General features: G+C 37.9%; 1 protein-coding gene across 1 annotated transcript in view; it reads right to left on the bottom strand.

Annotated features, from left to right (window-relative positions):
* The window catches only part of MYO16 (myosin XVI), a 358,267-nt gene that overhangs the window by 84,531 nt on the left and 253,463 nt on the right, over positions 1 to 20,273 (bottom strand). The window contains 2 exon segments of the mRNA XM_056502322.1: positions 14,799 to 14,999; positions 15,545 to 15,697. Of these exon segments, the coding sequence (XP_056358297.1) occupies positions 14,799 to 14,999; positions 15,545 to 15,697 (354 nt within the window).

Raw genomic sequence — 20,273 nt, forward strand, 5'->3', positions numbered from 1 at the left:
GTAGGTAAGTATAGCAGTGGGAGAAACTATATTATGATTAACTGCCTAGATTGAAGCAGGGAGAAGTTTCAGTATTGATGCTGGAATAATACATCATGAACTTCTAGAATTATATTCGTAACACATATTTCATATCACATAAAATAGATAAAAGTTAGGAGGATTCCCTTTTATGAAGAAATTGCTAACACTCTAAACAATTTTCCCATAGACTTAGTAAATTAATTCACTGCCTAAAGACATGAAAACTGACTCAATTAAATGATACTCTAGGGCTCTATAGTCATTGCCAGTCCCAGAAAATAGAAAAAGAAATAAGTCCTCTTCCAGCTGCCAATTCTGTTGATTTAATCTTGCCCTCATCAGAGATGGCAAACTATGTGTCCCCTAAAGCACATATATTCCCCCTCAGTTTTCTTCCACTGTGTTTGTAAAATAAACCTGGCCCAAACTCTTCATTGTCTGGCACTCAAGCACAGTGGATAGTTATTCTGGGGAGACAAAAACCAAGCAAATACTGTGTGCTTTAGACAGGAAATGTGTACTCTCTTAGATAACAGTATAATAGGTCCAGTATTATAAAACAAGCTCCTTATTATCACTTCTATTTATCAGAGTTTGCTTTATATGATGACTGGGGTAGACAGTATGCAAATCTATACGTCTCTGCTAGCCAAAGGAAACAAGACTTTTAAATAGCATCTGAATAGTTGAACTATTTTTATTATTATAAAAAAAAAAAAGCAAACCAAACCAAACCAACCAACCAAAAAAAAGTGTCCGTTCCACACTACATTTTATTTCATTGAAAGAGATTGAAACAAAAAGGAGTTGGATTTGCTTTCCTTCTAAATTTAAGTTTATAAAGGAAGAGAACTTAACATGAGTTGTAATGGGTATGGCCAAATATTCATCTAGTCCTGAATTTTTCAGGGAAAGGAATATTTCCACTCTGCCAGCCACCAGTTCCCTTCTCAGCTTTCAAGGCTCTGCCCATGAAGGCACTTATCTCACCTTTGTGTTTTGTATCTCTTGACTCCCATTTCCTCCTCAAACCTCTGTTTCCAGATCTCATTAACATTTCCAGCATCTTTTAAGACTGAGTCAAGGAGTTTCACTTATTACTAAGTATGAGAAAAAAAAAAAAAACACCCTAATTTTATTTGCTTTGAACCTGTTTTCTGCTTGCTTAAGTTAGAATGGCTGGTTTAAATACCATAAGAAATACCAGATACAAGTAAGAGGCAAAACCACAAAGAAAACAGATATGCACAGAGCTGACTTTGGGAACTGCATATTCCTCTTATCTTTTTGCATATTCTTGCCTCTTTGCTTCATTAATTATCTTCATGCCAGAAAATCAGAAGACTGCATACATTTTCTTCTGAACTAAAGTCTCCTCTCTCATAACATATGACTTGCTTAAGGGATTTTCTCCAAGTTTGTTGGATATCCCAATATAAATTATCATCACCTTTAGTTTTCATCAATTCCTTAAAATACTCTTTTTTAAAATTTTTTTGGAAAATAATTTTCATATCTTGCAATAGGCCAAAAAAGCTCATGGTCAATGGCAGATTTGGCAGGAACTCCAAAACAAGCTAGGAAAACGCCACCTGGAACATTAAGAACAATTTGGCTGCATTCCCAGCTAGAAATGAAAATTTTACTATTTTAATAGCAAAATGTAACTCAGAAACTCAGTTTTGCGTGTGTTGTAAATTTTAGTTAATAAGAAATTAGTTCATGTCGCAGAAGAGAAATTTTTGAGAACATGTCCAAGGACAATTTAGTGCACAGAGAGACACTTGTAGTTGCTAATTTTCTGCCAGTACTTGAATGTGAGTGATATGCTTGCATGTAACATTTTTTAAGGATCACTGGATCACTTCCAAAACAAGTCTTGTTAAGCAATGAATGAGATAAATAATTTTATATTCTTTCAAGTCTTATTCTAACACTGTGGTAGAACAGCATTTTGAAAGAAGTATTTAAGAACAAACTAGACGGGTGGGGGAAAGTGTTCTATCATTTTCTCCAGTAAGTGAAAATCCTAAATCAAGACTAATTAAAGAAAGAGAGAGAAAGGGAGAAAAAGCAAGACTGTGTTGCCTGTGTGAAAATCAGCATCTATGTCAAGCAGCCTTTATAGGCCTTGGTAGAGTTTAGATTTGATTTGATTTGATTGTTGTGTCTGGGGATTCAGCCTGGGGAAAAAATAGTGAAAATGAAAGCATCCTTATTGATTAATCCACCTCCTTTTGTCTTTTGATTTAGAGGTTCAGTTCCAGCGTCTGCCTGGGATTTCAAGGCATTTCAGAGAAGATTGTCTTGGTGAAGGTGAGCTGACAGCTGAGAGGTATTTTTGATATGCAGGTAGCTGAGAAAGACATTGATCTGCACTTAAAGAAGCATTATGTGCACTGGTTTATAGAGCACAGAAGTTGATCTTTAGGTCTGGTCGGTATAATACAGTACAAAAGACCAAAACAGTGGAAAGGCAAACAGGGACAAGAAGCTTATCTAATTTGCAAATTCAAGTTTAATTTAAACAGCAGAAAGCTTAAATTATGATAACATATTATTCAGATCACATGAACAATGGGGCAAATAGCTCATTATCTCAAATACTGGTATGTTAAATACCATTATTAGATAAAGCTCTGGCTCTTGGCACTGTGCTAAGACAATATATTTCTGATTTACTTATTGATATCTTAATTCTCCCACAAAATTGTAAAAAATAAAGGACTTTGAGTCCTTGATAAAGTCCAAGGTTGGAAATGTTATTCTTCAAAAATCATGGCTATTGATATATCTGACAGTTCAAAGATATATTTTGTGTGAAGCCCTTCCTTAAGAGAGAGCCCACAGTGTAAATATTAATGTTATCAATAAATGAACCTAGAAATTCAGTATTACAGATTCCTGGGATAGTTTCAGCTGATGGTCAGATGCACCCATAAAACACTATGCTGCCTCAAGGCAAGCTTGCAAGGTGTAGTGTGTGCCTCTTCCCCCACAGTCAGCCTCTGGGAGAAGCATTTCAGGATACCCACAGTCATACCAGGCATCAGAAACAAAGCAATGCCTCAGATGAGCAGAAATTTTCTGTAAGAAATCAGACTGCAACTATTCAGAGAAATGTGTTAAACAACCTTTAGATAAAGCCTTTCAGTAGGATTATTTTTTTTCTTCAGTCATAAAACCCCTAAATCATTCTCTTCTACCTTCTGCCTGAACAAAACAGATAAGCTTTTTGTCTTACAGCACTCAGATATCAAGACATTAAACAGGTCATAGAAAAGACTCATGATGTACCAAGGCATTGAAGGATTCTGTTCAGCTGTAAAATTAAAACTAGGAGATAAAGTAAAATACTTGATATGATAAAGCACTGATACTGACAGTGGCCTCTGCTAAGCATGTGTTCATGTGTGTTCACAAGCAATATATCATACTGCCCATGCAGAAAAAGACAGATTTAATCTTGTTCAGGAGTAATAGCAAAATTCAAAAGAAATGAGGTAAAATTCATTTTCTTTCTTTCACTGGATCATTCTGTCCCATTTGTGTAAAACAATATTCATTCTCAGATTCAACTAAAATATTTGACCCTTGTGCTGATTTCTTCCATGTGCAAAAGTTAACTTGTGCACATTGCTCCTCTTTATTCCCTCCAAAACAGACAAGAAAATTAAAAAAAAATAAAAATCCAAGGTCTCAGAATGGTATCATACACACAGAATTCCTTGAAGTATTGATTCAGCCAGAAAAGTAAGTATGGATTCCAAATTATTTAGGTTTCTTTTCCCCCTTACATGCTACTTTGATCCCCCTGTGTGTTCTTTGTCCCACTTCAATATTGTGCTTGCTTTCTTTCTTTCTTTCTTTCTTTTACTTCTGACCCATTCTCTCTTCTCTTTTTCTCCCAGTACTGCTTTTTCTGGGATAGTTTAAGGCTCATTATGCTTGGATCAATAATATGGCATATTAAGTCTTAGGAAAAGTTGCTGAGCATGAAACTTAGGAGAATGGGCAATACCTGCCATTTCCTAACACATTCAATTAAAAAGACTTGACAGTGGAAAATAATTTTTCTACCTGTGTCCTGACACAAAATTTCACCAAATACAAACATCTTAAAGGTCTTTTAAACTGCATGGACACTCCTGTATCAGCTGCAATTATCTCAGTATATAAGGCTAGATATATCCCTTTTGTCCACAAAAAGCTGTCTGTTAATCTCAGTTAAATACACAAATGTTGGTCTTCTCTGTAAGTATTTTTAATAACTGCCTTTTCCAGTTCAATTGCACTTCTGACTTCCTAAAATAGCTACTGCATGTGTCTGAGTAAAGAATGAACCTAATTCATTTTTTTTTACTTTGACCTCCATCCAAACACTACTGATAAAAAGAAGCCCAAATTACAAGGGCCATAAGTGGCTCATACCAGGGCCAACACAGAATATTAGCATTTTGTTTGTTTTTAATGACTCAGAGTGGCTCTTTAGCACTGGCTGTGAAGTACATTACAGTTACAACTGCTACCTAGAGAAATCAGGATGTCTGCCTTCACATTCTAACACAGGACCTGCAACTTTCAGTGTGACTTCTTCAACTGCCAGCCTAGACACATCACCTGAATATAAGTGACTAACACTAGAAATGAAGACTTTCATGTTTGATTACCTGTCACAATTTACTGGTAATTCTTTCTCTACCCTCTGTGTCTGATTCATCTTTCAGTTATACTCACGTAAATAAAGAGAAGCTTTACCAAGTTAAAGGAGTAAAAATCTGTGATAAATTGTGGTGACAATTAAATTAAGGCCCCTTACCTTAAATTTGGAGATGTCTGAAGGCAACAATCAAGGGTAAGATTGTTTTATACTTAACTTCTGTTAGACCCATTTAATTGATATCAGAGTATAAAAATGGGTCTCAAAACCCCTCAAACTATATTGATACTTTATATATGAAATTCTTATTTTTGATTGCCAATACATTCTGATATATTTAAAAGCTTCATTCTTTAAAAATTTTCATAAAGCATGTATTGATACCGAAATAATGAGAAAAAGGACTAATGTAGATATAGTAGTAGTCATGCTAAGGCTTAGAAAACTGCAGTTTTCAGACAGGCCCTGGAAACCAACATTGTGAAACAATAGTTAAAGAAATTAGTAGGGCGTATAGGACATGTAGAACTGTGAAAACAATAAGGAATCAGTAGGGCATATAGAACATTTAGAAACTTACAAGATAAGGCTAAAGTATAATAATAAATAAAGGGTTCTGGTGATGAGAAAACATGCAAGGGGGATTAAGGGGGGTAGCCTATAGTTTTGAGTAGACAAGCATACAGAATTTATAACTTTTAGGAATAATATCTACAAGATTTATGTATCTGTATTGTCTTGAAGAATGTGTACTTTGGCAAGTAGACCATTTTGTAAAAAGGTATAAAAACCTGATGGAAAAAGGGAACTGTGGGATCCTGACTTTGGACGCTAGTCCGCAGGTTCCCCGGGCCCTGAATAAAGCACCGCATAAACTAACTCTGTTAGTTTGTGTTATTTTTGGGGCATCGGGCAACAGTTTTCTGGCGACCCAGATGGGACTCCGGAGGCGGCAGGGGCGGTTCGTGGGCTGATCCCCTCCACGCCGGCACCAGGTGATTTCTGGGGAGGACATCAACCCGTGCCCGACCCCGCGCCTGACGGACGACCAGGAGGTAAGCCCGAAAGGTGCTTTATTCCTTTTATCAAGGGAAAGGGGGGGGGCCTGCCTATTAAGTCGGAACGGCGTTTCCGCACAGTGGTCACAGACGTCTTTAAGGTTGTGGAAAAGCCTAGGCGCTGACCGTCAGACGCAGCAGTGACTGCGCAGGTTCAGCACTTGCCACTCGCGGCGACGAGAAAGGCAAGATTTGTGGAAAGGGTGTGAGTGTTGTGTGTGGTGTGTATTGTAAAAAAAAAAAAAAAAAAAAAAAAAAAAAAAAAAAAAAAAAAAAAAAAAAAAAAAAAACGAAAAAGAAAAAGAAAAGAAAAAAAAAAGAAAAAGAAAAAGTGTAATGATGCCTTTGAAAACGTTTAAAACTCTAGCAAGTTCCGGGATGGAATTCCCGGACGATTTACCTTTAAGCTGCTTATTACAACATTGGAATGCGGGGAATTTTGGTCAAGAACTAAGTAAAAAGAAATTGATTGATTTTTGTAATCATGTATGGCCTTTATATGAACTCGATGGTATGCAATGGCCTAGGAACGGTACACTGAATCCTGACATTATTACACCTTTGATACATTTCTTGCAAAGTAATGAAAAATGGGTTTTGGGGGAGGAATTGTAGCCAGTGGGGATGGAAATACAGGTGCTTTCCCGGGAAATTCACAAGGTGTCGCCCAGGCCTTTATGATGGGGAATTACCAGAACCAGAGCTGACTAGACCAGGATTTAAAGGTAATAATGGAAGTAGATGGGGAACCGTTAGAATTTAGAGTAGATACAGGGGCATCATTCTCAGCTGTCAACACTAAGATAGGACCTTTGAGTGATTCTACTATTCAAGTAGTGGGAGTTACGGGACAAGTTGAGGAACGAACATTTTTGCGGCCATTAGATATAAAATTTGGGGGGAAGGAATTTGACCATCGATTTTTATATATGCCAAATAGCCCAGAATCACTATGTGGGAGGGATTTATTGTCAATGTTAGAAGCAAAGATAATATTTGAAAAAGGTAGAGTCAGATTAGAATTTCCCGAGGAGAATATTGCTAAGCTGTTCGTAGTGAAAGAAGTAGAAGCAGTAGAAATACCACAAGAAATAGAGCAAGCTGTAGTACCATGGGTATGGGAAACAGGAGTACCTGGAAAATCAAAAGCGGCACAACCGGTTGTAATAGAACTAAAAGAAGGAGCCTCCCCAGTAAGGGTAAAACAATATCCTTTGAAATTGGAAGCACGAATAGGAATAGCACCCATGATTGAACAATTTCTTGGCTTAGGAATTTTACAGGAATGTGAGTCAGAATTCAATACTCCGATATTCCCAGTTAGAAAGCCAAATGGTAAGTATAGATTAGTTCAAGATTTAAGAGCAATTAATAATATCACTAAAGATATACACCCAGTAGTAGCTAATCCGTATACATTGTTGACAGCTGTGTCGGAAAAATTTAAGTGGTTCACAGTGATTGATTTGAAAGATGCATTTTTCTGTATCCCCTTGGCACTTGAAAGTAGGAAATACTTTGCCTTTGAGTGGGAGAACCCAGACACGGGACGCAAGAAGCAGCTCACCTGGACGCGTCTACCACAAGGATTCAAAAACTCACCAACTATTTTTGGAAATCAATTGGCTCGAGAGTTAGAAGAATGGAAGATGACTCAGGTAAAAGAATCACCTTGTTTATATGTTCTCCTACAATATGTTGATGATATCTTTATAGCCTCCGCAGAAAAGGATGTTTGCCTTAGACTCACCATTGAATTACTTAATATGCTGGGACAAGCTGGATACCGAGTATCGAAAGAAAAAGCTCAGCTGGTAAGAACCCAAGTGATTTACCTAGGCTGCGAAATTTCACAAGGGGTGCGAAAGTTAGGAATCAATCGAGTACAAGCAATTTGCACCATACCCACACCACGAAATCCGCAAGAGTTAAGATCCTTTTTGGGCATGATAGGGTGGTGCCGCTTGTGGATTCCGGAATTTGGACTGAAAGCAAAACCCCTATATGAAGCAGCCAAAAAGCCCTGTGTTTCAGTGGGGGCAAATGCAAGAAAAGGCATTTCAGAGTTTGAAACAAGCTTTAAAGGAAGCCCCAGCACTAGGATTGCCAGATCTCACAAAACCTTTTCAACTATACGTAAATGAGAGACAGAGACTGGCAATAGGGGTTCTCACCCAAAAATTGGGCTCATGGAAGCGCCCGGTGGGGTACTTCTCAAAGCAGCTAAACTCTGTAAGTGCCGGATGGCCCAGTTGTCTTAGGGCTGTGGCAGCAACAGTGCTTCTAATTCGAGAAGCCAGAAAATTGACTTTGGGAAAAAGGATGGAAGTATTTGTTCCCCATATGGTCATTGCAGTTTTGAAACAAAAAGGGGGGCATTGGCTCTCGTCGAGTCGCATGTTACAATATCAGGCACTCCTCCGAGAACAGGATGACATTGAATTAAAAATAACCAATCATCTCAATCCAGCAGAATTTCTTAGGAGCAGCAGCCAGGAAGAAGGAGGCGAATTGACACATGATTGTGTAGAAATCATTGAACAGGTGTATGCCAGCCGGAAAGACCTGAAAGATGAGCCTTTGGAAAATCCGGAATGGGAACTGTTTACAGATGGATCCAGCTTTGTGGAAAACGGAACCAGGTATGCGGGATACGCAGTAGTGACTTTGACACAAATAATAGAAGCTCGAGCTTTAACCCCGGGAACTTCAGCCCAGAAAGCCGAGATACAAGCTCTGGTAAGAGCCTTAGAACTGAGTGAGGGGAAAAGAGTAAACATTTGGACTGATTCAAAATATGCCTTTGGAGTAATACATGTACATGGAGCACTGTGGAAAGAAAGAGGACTGTTGAATTCTCAAGGATCAGAAATTAAGCACAAAGAACAAATATTAGCACTATTGGAAGCAGTGCATAAACCTCAGGCAGTAGCAGTGATGCATGTAAAAGGACATCAAAATGAAGAGGGAAAAGCGTTCCAAGGAAACAAGCTGGCTGACAGAGTTGCCAAACAGGTTGCTCGAGAGGTATGGACACAATTAGCTTTATTGCCAGTGCGAATTAACCCTGCCACTTCTTTTCTTGAGCAGAAACCATGGTATACACAAGAAGATGAGAAGCTTGCTCAATTTGTTCAGGCCCAGAAGAACGAAAAAGGATGGTATGTCACTGCTGAAGGTCAGGTTGTACTGCCAACAAAAGTAATGAAAACAATTTTAGAAATCGAACATAACAAGTGCCATTGGGGAGCAGACGCATTGGTACAATTTTTAAAACGTAAGGTGATTTCCAATCAGATGTTAACAATGGCAAAACGGATTAACGCCATGTGTCCAGTCTGTATTAAAAATAACCCAGTGACACGAAGGCAAATACAACTAGGAAAGTTACAAGTGGGGCCGCAACCAGGAGACTATTGGCAAATAGATTTCTCAGAGCTACCAAGAGCACAAGGGTACCGTTATTTACTGGTATATGTGTGTACCTTTTCAGGGTGGCCAGAAGCCTTCCCATGCAGGACTAACCAGGCAAAGGAAGTAATTAAAACTTTACTACGGGAAATCATCCCTAGATTTGGAATCCCTTTAGGGATGTCCTCAGATAGAGGACCTCACTTTGTAGCTAGAGTAGTCCAAGAGGTAGCCAGAGTGTTAGGGATAGTTTGGAATCTCCACACGCCCTGGAGACCACAATCTAGTGGCCAAGTAGAACGAATGAATCAAACATTAAAAGGGCAGATTAAGAAAATTTGTCAGGAAGCAAAGATACAGTGGCCTCAGGCACTACCTCTAGCCTTGCTAAGAATCAGGATTAAACCCAGAGAAAGGATAGGAGTAAGTCCATACGAAATTTTGTATGGCAAACCATATCATGCTACAACTTACAAAGGGGACCCTCACTTAGTAGGAGATCAAGCATTGTTGAGTTACATTTTGTCTTTAAATAAAGTCCTTACAGCGCTGCGAGGAGCACTGCAGTGGAACCGGCCCCTGCCCTTGGAGAATCCTGTCCATGACATACAGCCGGGAGATCAAGTATATGTGAAGAACTGGAATACGGAACCCTTGAAAGAAGTATGGGACGGTCCTCACCAGGTGATCATGACTACCTACACGGCAGTGAAAGTCCAAGGGATCGAAAACTGGATTCACTACACTCGAATCAAGAAGGTCCCGTCAAGATGGGAAGTACAGCCTCTGTCAGCAACAAAGCTGGTGTTCAGGGCAAGGACTTAGTTCTTTTAACATTAGTCTGTATAATGCAGGTGGGAGAAGCATTTGTTAAAATTACAGTTCCGGAGCCAGATGTAATGGTGCCTGAAGGTGCGGGAGTAAATTTAACCTGTCTGTTTTCTGACAACCAGAGAACTGGATTAAAAGAAGTAAAGGTAACCTGGAAACAAATCACCACGGACGAAGTATTTACAGAAGGAATCGTGACATTTTGGGATATGGAACAGCAAAGAGGTAACACCACATTGACAATATCTCATATGCAAGCTGATCAGGTAGGACAATTCTCATGCATTGTGTGGATTAGAGAAAGCTTTGATTATGGGGATATAAATGTAGGTATTCTAAAAGAGAATAAAACCCGAAGGGGGTACTCGGTGCGGGTAATACCTGTCAGTGCACGGGTAGATATGTGGGATGGATTGAGAGATACAAGCTTGGCATTACAGAGAAACCAGGAACAACAAAACTTAGTAGTAGGGTTAATTCGAGATTTTGGACAAATACAAAACGTATCAAAAATAACAGCATGTTTACCTCTGCCACAAGCTGCAGGGGAACCAATCCCTTGGGGAGTGATTCCAGTAGGAAATCTACCCCTAATAAAAAGAGGTGAGAATGGAAGTTGTGAATTAAATTTACAAAATAAAATCGAAATTGAAGAAATATGGGAAAAGGTTGGAGAAACATTAAGATTATTAACCTATAAGGACTGTCTAATTAGCCATGGGAGGGTAGGACAAATTAGGGATTGGGGAATTCAATTAGTGGCAGGGGGAAAAGTAAAACCTGAAGATGCTGCTAAGTGGGAATGTTTTATACCACACTGGCAAAAGAAAAGAATACCTAAAAATGAAAGCTATTATGAAATGATATGCCAGAACTCGTCCCGGCAGGAATCCTCGTGGGACAGTTGGAAAACAGTATGGGGCCCCAGCATATTAGAACATTATAGTTATATCGGACAAGTTAATTGGTGTGTCCAATGGACGGGAAGCAGAAATGCCACTTACACAGAAGTATCTCAAACCAGCACTTCTACAAAAACTCTGAGCGCCACAAAAGAAAATTGGAACTGCACCCAAATTCTCACCTGTGACACTCCAGGGAATCAAATTAGTTGGGCACCGGTCAGAATGCTTATAAAATGGGGTTGTGAGTGTAGAAAACTTAACCATACAATTCCAGGAAGAGCTTTCCCGCAGGACCAGAAGGGTAAAACTTTGAGCTGTAAGGATACAACTATCAGGAGTCCAGGAAATTTAGTATGGGTTATGGGACGTGGACAATGGACAACACATTTACCGTTAGACGGGCCTGTAACACAAATTACCTTAGGGGTTCCCACATTATGTCCTTTTTGGAAACAATCTAAATTAACGCAGAAAGAGATGCAGTCACGAGCAAAGAGAGAAACAAATGAAGTAGCAGAAGAACTAGGACTGGGAGATGAAGATGAATGGCATGAACCCTCATCAGGAGTTAAATTTGGATGGGTACTGGAATCCTTGTTTGCACCAATTTCTACATATAGAAACCGGGAGATGCTGTACAAATTATTAGGACAAACTGAGAGGCTAGCCGCAGTTACAAAGAAAGGATTTAAGGATCTAAATTTACAGTTGCAGGCAACGACAAGAATGACAATCCAAAATAGAATGGCATTAGATTTGCTTTTATTAAAAGAACATGGAGTCTGTGGTTACCTCCAAGGAAAAGTTGATCATTGCTGCATACATATCCCAAATGTCACAGAAGAAGTAGAAAAGGACATAAGTCAATTAGAACAAATTGAAACAAAAGTGCATGAAGTCCAGGAGGAAGCTGAACATAATTGGGTAGGAGCACTGTTTAGCTCCCTAGGAATCCAAGTCTCTGGTTGGATATCATCAATTGTACAATATGTAATAATGATTGTATTGATTATTGTAGTATGCATGATTATGTATAGATGTCTTTTAGGAATGATTGCCAGAGAAGGAACTCATACTCGACGTGTTATGAGAGCACTGACCCGGAAAGAAGTAATCCTGCCAACTCGAAAGGAAGACTCACCATCCTACATAGAAACCATAACTTGAAGAATTGAGCATCCTTGCAGAAAATCTGAAGAATGCTCAAAAGGGGGGAGTTGATACCGAAATAATGAGAAAAAGGACTAATGTAGATATAGTAGTAGTCATGCTAAGGCTTAGAAAACTGCAGTTTTCAGACAGGCCCTGGAAACCAACATTGTGAAACAATAGTTAAAGAAATTAGTAGGGCGTATAGGACATGTAGAACTGTGAAAACAATAAGGAATCAGTAGGGCATATAGAACATTTAGAAACTTACAAGATAAGGCTAAAGTATAATAATAAATAAAGGGTTCTGGTGATGAGAAAACATGCAAGGGGGATTAAGGGGGGTAGCCTATAGTTTTGAGTAGACAAGCATACAGAATTTATAACTTTTAGGAATAATATCTACAAGATTTATGTATCTGTATTGTCTTGAAGAATGTGTACTTTGGCAAGTAGACCATTTTGTAAAAAGGTATAAAAACCTGATGGAAAAAGGGAACTGTGGGATCCTGACTTTGGACGCTAGTCCGCAGGTTCCCCGGGCCCTGAATAAAGCACCGCATAAACTAACTCTGTTAGTTTGTGTTATTTTTGGGGCATCGGGCAACAGTATCACCAATTACTTCTATAAAAAGCTACTAAATGCAGTAATAGCACAATCTAAAGAACAGAATCAGCAGTTTTAAAATCTGAGTTTTTCATATTCTGGTTCTCAACATACGAAGACATACTAATCTCAGAATAAACTCAATTTGTGTCATTAACACAGTCACACTATCATTAAAGCTTTATACAAATAGATATAGATATAGATATAGATATAGATATAGATATAGATATAGATATAGATATAGATATGTAGATAGATATAGATATAGATATAGATATAGATATAGATATAGATATAGATATAGATATGTAGATAGATATAGATATAGATATAGATATAGATATAGATATAGATATAGATATAGATATAGATATAGATATAGATAGATAGATATAGATACACACATATATAAGTACATATCATACACTGGAAATTTCAATCTATGATAGCTAGATAACAGTCCCACAAGATACCAAAAATGCAAGTGTCTGTGAGGATTTAGCTCAATTACTATTAAAGTAAGGAGGGTTAAGCAGTTGCAAGAGGATTTTTCTGGTTTTGCAGGGCTAAGCATTTTACTGTTGTAAGGATGCAAAGAAGAACCTGACTGGAATAGTTCCTTGGCCAATATAAATCAAAGGATCTCCACTGACTTCAAAAGAATGTGTAGATTTACATTACTTGGAGAGCTGTCTATTTGTTCATGCTTTTAGATGAAATGTCATTACTATTATTAGCAAAAGGTCAAACCAAGTGTCTATGTTATAAAACAAAAATCTAAACAACCATGCAAGGCTAAAATACACATTAATGGAAAGTGTCCTCTTTACCACTCGCAGTTTAACTTTCAGAACTAGGCACCTGAAATACTGGTCTTAACAAATCTTCTGAATGCTTCTTCAGAGAATAAGACAAAAATTTGTTTCATTTTCAAGAAATTTACTTATAATTCTGGTTGTGATTTTAATGTAGATGCCTTGTTGCTGCTTCCATGTCAAGTTTCAGGTTGTGGAACCTTTTTGAGGTTAAACAGAACGGCATTAAAAAATACTCATGTAGCAAGTATAAAGAAAGTTTATAAATTAAATTAGATATCTGAAGTTCATGGTCAGTTCTTTATTCCATCACTTGAAGCTCTAGTAAGTTTCACAAAATCTTGGTTGTACTGTTATCTAACCACTGTGTGCCCACATTCCTACTGACAAATCCCAATAGTGGAGGTATTAACTTTGTAAATAATTTGATTCTAAGTAGAAGGCCTTGTGATGAAAGAAGAACCTACAGGGAGTTATTCAGAGTATTTGGGCAACTGCTCAAATAGTCCTTTCCATAATGACCACATTTCTATCATTGGGCAGGAACAAATTTGCTTGTGTCAAAATACAACTTGGGACTTCCATCAGCTTCATTTCCAATGGGGAGCCACAAAATAGATCTGTCCCTATTTATATCACTGTCAGATTACAAAAAAACACCCAAAATAACTGTCTCTTTAAACATCTATCTAATTTGCTTGCCTGAGTTGTATGTGATTGTGGGGACAATGTGAAAATGAAGTATTGGAAAGTAAAAGGTAAGAAGCCTATTTAAAAGAACTGATTACACTATTCCTGTGAACACTGCAGGCAGGGGAATAAAAAAATATTAATCTAATTTTACAGTAGGCTGAAAGACATTTGGCATGTTCTGGGGTCTTTGTGGAGAAAAAAAATAATATGACTACTAACAGAAAAAGCAGGGGGGTTGTTTTTGATTTTTTTACCAGATTCATGCTGGTAACCCAGGTTAGAAGAGGAGCTACAGGGTACCTGTACTGTTCTGGAACCACATTTGAATGCAAAGTGAAGCCAACTAAAATGACATTAAACATTTATGCTGAGGGATCTGAATCACCCCCTTCTACATTAAATGCTTACAAGGAAGACAAAATTTTAGGAGCCAGAACTAAGCAATCCCATATCCTGCACGCTGTGATATAACTTACACATTTCATACACTAGATGTGACATTGGGATTCTAAGTTGTCCACTGAAAATTTATCACTTGACAGTGAAGTCCTATTTATAGTCAGGAGTTAGAGAAGCCATGTAAAATTTTGTTTTTTTAACTTTTTTCATTAACTGCATATAAATGATATTCAAACCACTTACCCTCCCAGCATAATGCATAACAGTGAAGGTAGAGCCCAGATCCTTTGGGGCAAGGTTACCATTTCCATCTTTTGTGGAGGAATAGACTGTATTTGTATCTGATGTATCCAGGTAAGACTGAATGCGTTTAGAAAGACTCTGTTCCACTGACCAAACAGACTGGCTTTCTTCATCCAGCATTGACAAAAAGCCTGATGGTTTCTGAAAAGAAAAGCAGATTTCTCTCATTTTATACAGGACAACTAGACTTTCAGTTGTTCCATGTAGGGAAACACAGCTTGTAATTTAGTAAACAGAAACATCTATCACCTTAAAAACCAGGAAAATAAAAAAGATTAAAATATTTTGTAAAGTGTTCAAGGCTGGTCCTTCTATAAGAAATGTAGGTAATAGTATTTCAGTTGCCAAAAATGGTCACTACTGATGATCTGTTAGAAACTGATTGGGTTGCTTGCTTTCAGAAACCAGCTTTAGGCACTAAAGAACCTGTCAGAGCCTTGTCAGTCCTACAGCAGCACAGTCACATGGATGCTTCACATGAATTGGTGCAGGCAGGGAGATCCTGCTGCTCCTTCCCCAGCCCTGCTCTGTCACTAAGCTCTGGGGGCCACTCAGCTGTGGCCTCTTTGACCCTCAACCTTGTCTGAAGATTCATAAATTGGAAAATGCCAGCAAAAGTTTGCATTAGCCTAACATGCATAGAGTGTGTATAAACATACATGGTGTAAAATGGATCTGGAAACTACCTGAAAGAAAAAATCCAAGACTGCAGTGTGGTTACCAGGAGAATACATCGTTTCCATGGCAACTCCCTCTTGTACACATTCTGCTTGCTCTTGTAGGAAAAGCACTTCATTGATGTACTGGTGTATCTTCTCATTGGTCATGTTGACACACAGCTATTGTAAAATGAAGAAAAAATGAGTATTAGACATTTACTGGATAATTCATCGATGTAGGTTTTACTGCATGTCTAATATCGAATTTGAAGAAATGTCAATCCAAAATATGATATCTCTTGGTAGACCACAGATTTAGGAAGACCCTAGGGAAATTTAGATTTTAACAACTATAATTATTAAATTGGGAATACACAGTTTTCTGCCTGAACAATTCACTGTGAATTCCACATAAGAGTTATCAAATATCAGCATTATCAAATACAGTGGAAATTTACACTAATTACACTGAATGAAGAAGGGTAACTCTACATATAAATTGGTATATTTAATATTCTTCTGCATTTTAGATTCAGGAAGGTTATACAAATACAATGTGCTTTTAGGAAAAAAAAAAAAAAAAAAGCTCTACATATTTGTTTAACATCCTGAGCCTGTAGTTAGTTCAGTGCTAACAGAGACAAAACTTTTTTCCACATATAATGACACTGAAGTCTAAAGCAGTTTCTGAAGAGCTCATTGTGTTTTACCAAAACATATAAAACACCTAGGGACATTTTACTAGATGCTGTTCTCCAGTTTATACATATTCTAAGGAAAAGTTGGGAAGAAAACAGTGTTCCATACAAAAGTTCAAGGGATAAACAGTGTAGAAGCTTCTAAAATATTTTCTGTGATTGCCTTGTAGGATGCAAAACTAAACACATTCACAGAAATCTGATTATCAGTTAAAAGCAGGTGGGAATAGTATCAGCTTATTTGTGTACTTTTGTATTTTATTTAAAGCTCACCTTCTAAAATAAGTAAATATTTAAGAACCTTGTGGAATAAATGCTTTAACTGCTTTTTGATATTCAAGTGGAAATTTTAGTTGAAAATTTGAAACCCTTGTTCAATGCTACATGAACTATGACTAAGAAATTAGGAAAACAGAAACCCCTAAAAGGATGTAAGAATATTTCTTATGAGGAATGATACAAGGAATGTCTCCATGCATTTTCTTTTCAGTCTAAACTACTCACATATTTGTGTTGGCCAGCCATTAACGATATCTTCTGTGAATACAGTGTGCACAAGTAATTCTATCAGCAAATCATATTAAAAGGTATGAAATATTTAGATCAATCCTAAAATTACATTAACATCCAGATGAAGGAAGAGAATCCAAGTAATGTGTAAGATGCCTGAATTTTCCATTAACACCTCCTGTTAGTATAAGCAATTTGTACTTGCTGTACAATAAAATAGGCTAGTGTGAAAAACAGCAAGAAGAAATGAGACAAAGCTCATTTTACAAACAAACATCTATTAACTGTCTTTATAAATGCATGACAGTGCAGACAAAAGATATCCTCGAATAAAACAAATATTTCTTTAATGGAATTTATAAACATTCAGATTGTTATCTTACTTTATTAACAACAGAAATGTATGACTGACTTCCAGTATCTACTCATTTTATGGAAAAGACAGCTTTTCTAACTGTGGCAGGCAAAATGTGCTTTAGAGATCACTTCTGGAATTCTAATTACAAAATCTTTCCAGAAGCTCGTTAATATTGTTTTATAAGGCAGACATGCTAACATTTTGCAGAATATGACAAAGCCTTAAAATGATGCATGCTGCATACATTTTTATTTGCAAATGATTTATTTAGAGAACTAGGTCATTCAACTTTACAAAGGTGTATTTTACAATAAGAAAAACTGTCAAAATCCCTATAAACTCAAGCTTACTTCTTATCATGAGCCAATTTCTTAAAATGCATTTTAAAAAAAAGTATTTCAGAGCCTGACTGCGCAGCAAAATTACTGAATTTCACAATTTTAGAGGAAGGATTTTCTTAGATACGTCTTACAAAGATCTGATAAGCAGCACTGGTTTTAAGTAGCAAAATAAAAGGAATAGTATTTTGCTAAAAGATTCATACATAGCATGCTTGGATGGTAAAGAAAAAACCAAATTCTACTGACCAGTGTATTTTTAATGAAGCACCCAGCACTGGGGTGTTTCTTAGCAACATAAGCACCATTGTCAGCCAGACTGGCAGACCTGCACAATGCCAAAGGGCACTGCAGAGCAGGGCAGAAAGCAGCTCCAGCACAAAGTGCAAACTGCTCCAAAGCTGCTCTCTAGAAAGAACAGCTCTGCAGAACGAGAACCAGGACACCAGCCAGGGACTGCTGGAAAGCAACACATTCTCATCAGATATTTCTCCATTCCAGTGCTTTATACAACTGCTGGGAAAAGGTAAAAAATGAATGTTTCAAATTAAAATATTGAAACTGGTTGATACAATAGTTAAAGCAGCTGAAAGGTAGAAATGGGATGTCAACTAAACTAGCTTTGCAAACTAGTACTATGGGACAAAAAAGGGTGCTACTGTGGAAAAGTAAGATGTCAGTTAAATGTTGTGCAGTATTTCACCAATCACAAAGTAAACTGAGCTGGGAACCTCCATTTGAGATAAATTATTTTATTTTTGGCTACAAAATATCTATTGTAAAATAATTTTTTAAAAATTATTTTAATGTCAGGTACAACATAAGCCAGCCTTAAAGTCAAGTAACACTGGTTTTCCAGTGTCTGACTGGAACGCTGGACAGATAATAGTGCCCTGCATAAATGGAAAGAAATGTGTGTGTGCTGGGAAGATCACAGAGACTAAGAGGGAAGAGGGAGGAGTACACCCTGACAAAGGCCATGAAGAGTGGGAGATCCTCAGGAACTGGGTGAGGAAGAAAGCAAAACACAAGATCACCAGGCCCCTAAGGGAAGGAATAGGATCAGCTTATCCTGGGGCCCCCACGCCGCCCTCGTCCCAGTGCCAGGTGATGCCAGGGCAGTGCCAGCTTCCAGCTCTTTCTCATGTCAGGGCCATGTCAGGGCTGCTAATGGCACTGTCACCAGCCCTGGCTCTGTCCACCATGCCCCAGGGATGCCCATCAGGGAGGGCATGGCCATCCTTGCTGCCTGGCTCCAAGGATCACCTGGTTCTCACTGCTCCACAACAAGATTGTTAAAACCTTCCTGGGCATGGAGCCAAACTCTGACTTAAAAATACCACATCATATTTCTTTGTAAAGACTGAATTAATGTGGTAAGCACTTTGCATCACCCTTTGGGGCATAAGGAATACTCCAGTACTGAGAACTGCAGTGGAAGGTCCTGCATGAAGTCCCTACGTGTAAACAGAGCTCAGTGTGCACCAGCAGCTGCATATTCCACAGAGGCACACAGGAACCTCCATCTATGCTCTGGACTGGCAAAACCAAAGGAGGTTCATTTCTTCTGCATAAAAAAAAAAAATCTTGAAATGATCTTTCAGACTGCCCAAATGTAAAAATTTGTGTGACCTCCCATTTACTATCCCTGAGACTGCAATGACTGTAGAAAAGTTATATCGTGTAACTTTTGTTTATTCATATCCATCCATCTTCAAAATAGGCAACCTGACCTTACATTCAGACAGCTAGAAGCAGTCTAATGGCTGAGACAATGCAATTTAATATAAAATAATCTGTTATGGTTTTTCTGGCTAGGAAATATAATGTGAGAAAAATGTAATGTCAGCAGATTTAACCATAGAAATAACATGCTGAGAAGTTAAAATCTACCACACCTAATAATAAACACAGGTGAAAATTCCAACACAGCTGGGTTCTATGACCTCTTCTGCTCCACCACAGTGACTGAAGTAGAGTCCTGAGTGGGGCAGGCAATGCTCTCTGCTCTCAGAGCCAGCTGGCTGCTGCTGCAGGAGATGTGCTGCATGGAGCTGCCATGGAAGCTGTGCCTCTCCAGAGCTACACTGCAGCACACAGATAATGGGCATGCACTTTAATGGCAACAGGGTTAAATGGGAGTCAAGAGACACTTGGCTGTTCCAGTAACCTGTAGCACTAATTTAGATAAATCATTTATATTTCCTATAAGAATATAGGAAATATAGGGAAAATATATTTCTACTGCAAAACTGAAGAGGCCTAAATACATAAAACACCATGCAAGAGCTAAATACATAATTTAACAAGAACTAAATGCTTTCTTCAGTTTCCCATTTAAATTATATATCAGACAGAAAAGACTACTAGCATTGTCCATTTAACTTTATTGCTCTTTATGACGAGCAATATATTTATTTTTGTTTTGATTTATATTTATTGTTGTTCTTTATGATGACTCTACAACTACAGACTTCCATTTCTGTAGGAAGACCTGACTTTCTGCAGGGGGAAGAAAAGCTCCTCTTACTACTCTAATGTCTGGCTCTTCTGCAGTAATACAGTTTTCTTAGAAACACCTGGAGGAAAATGGTATGGGCTACTATCTATCCTGCTTATTGCTTGTTATATTCATTGGTCATGAGCTTGTGGTCAAAAATATACTATCATAATTCTGAAGGCTGTAGCATTCCTTGACTGAACTATTACAAGTTGTTCTGTGAAGGAGCCATGAATAAGGTCTAACCTAATTTTAAATTCTCCTAGAAGACAAGCAGACATCTGGATTTAAACACTGGGGAATAAACTGTAAACAAATATAGTCCCTCTCAAACAGGGAAGCCTGAGAAAAC

This window comes from Oenanthe melanoleuca, chromosome 1 (genome assembly GCF_029582105.1).
Source record: "Oenanthe melanoleuca isolate GR-GAL-2019-014 chromosome 1, OMel1.0, whole genome shotgun sequence".
Lineage (NCBI taxonomy): Eukaryota > Metazoa > Chordata > Aves > Passeriformes > Muscicapidae > Oenanthe > Oenanthe melanoleuca.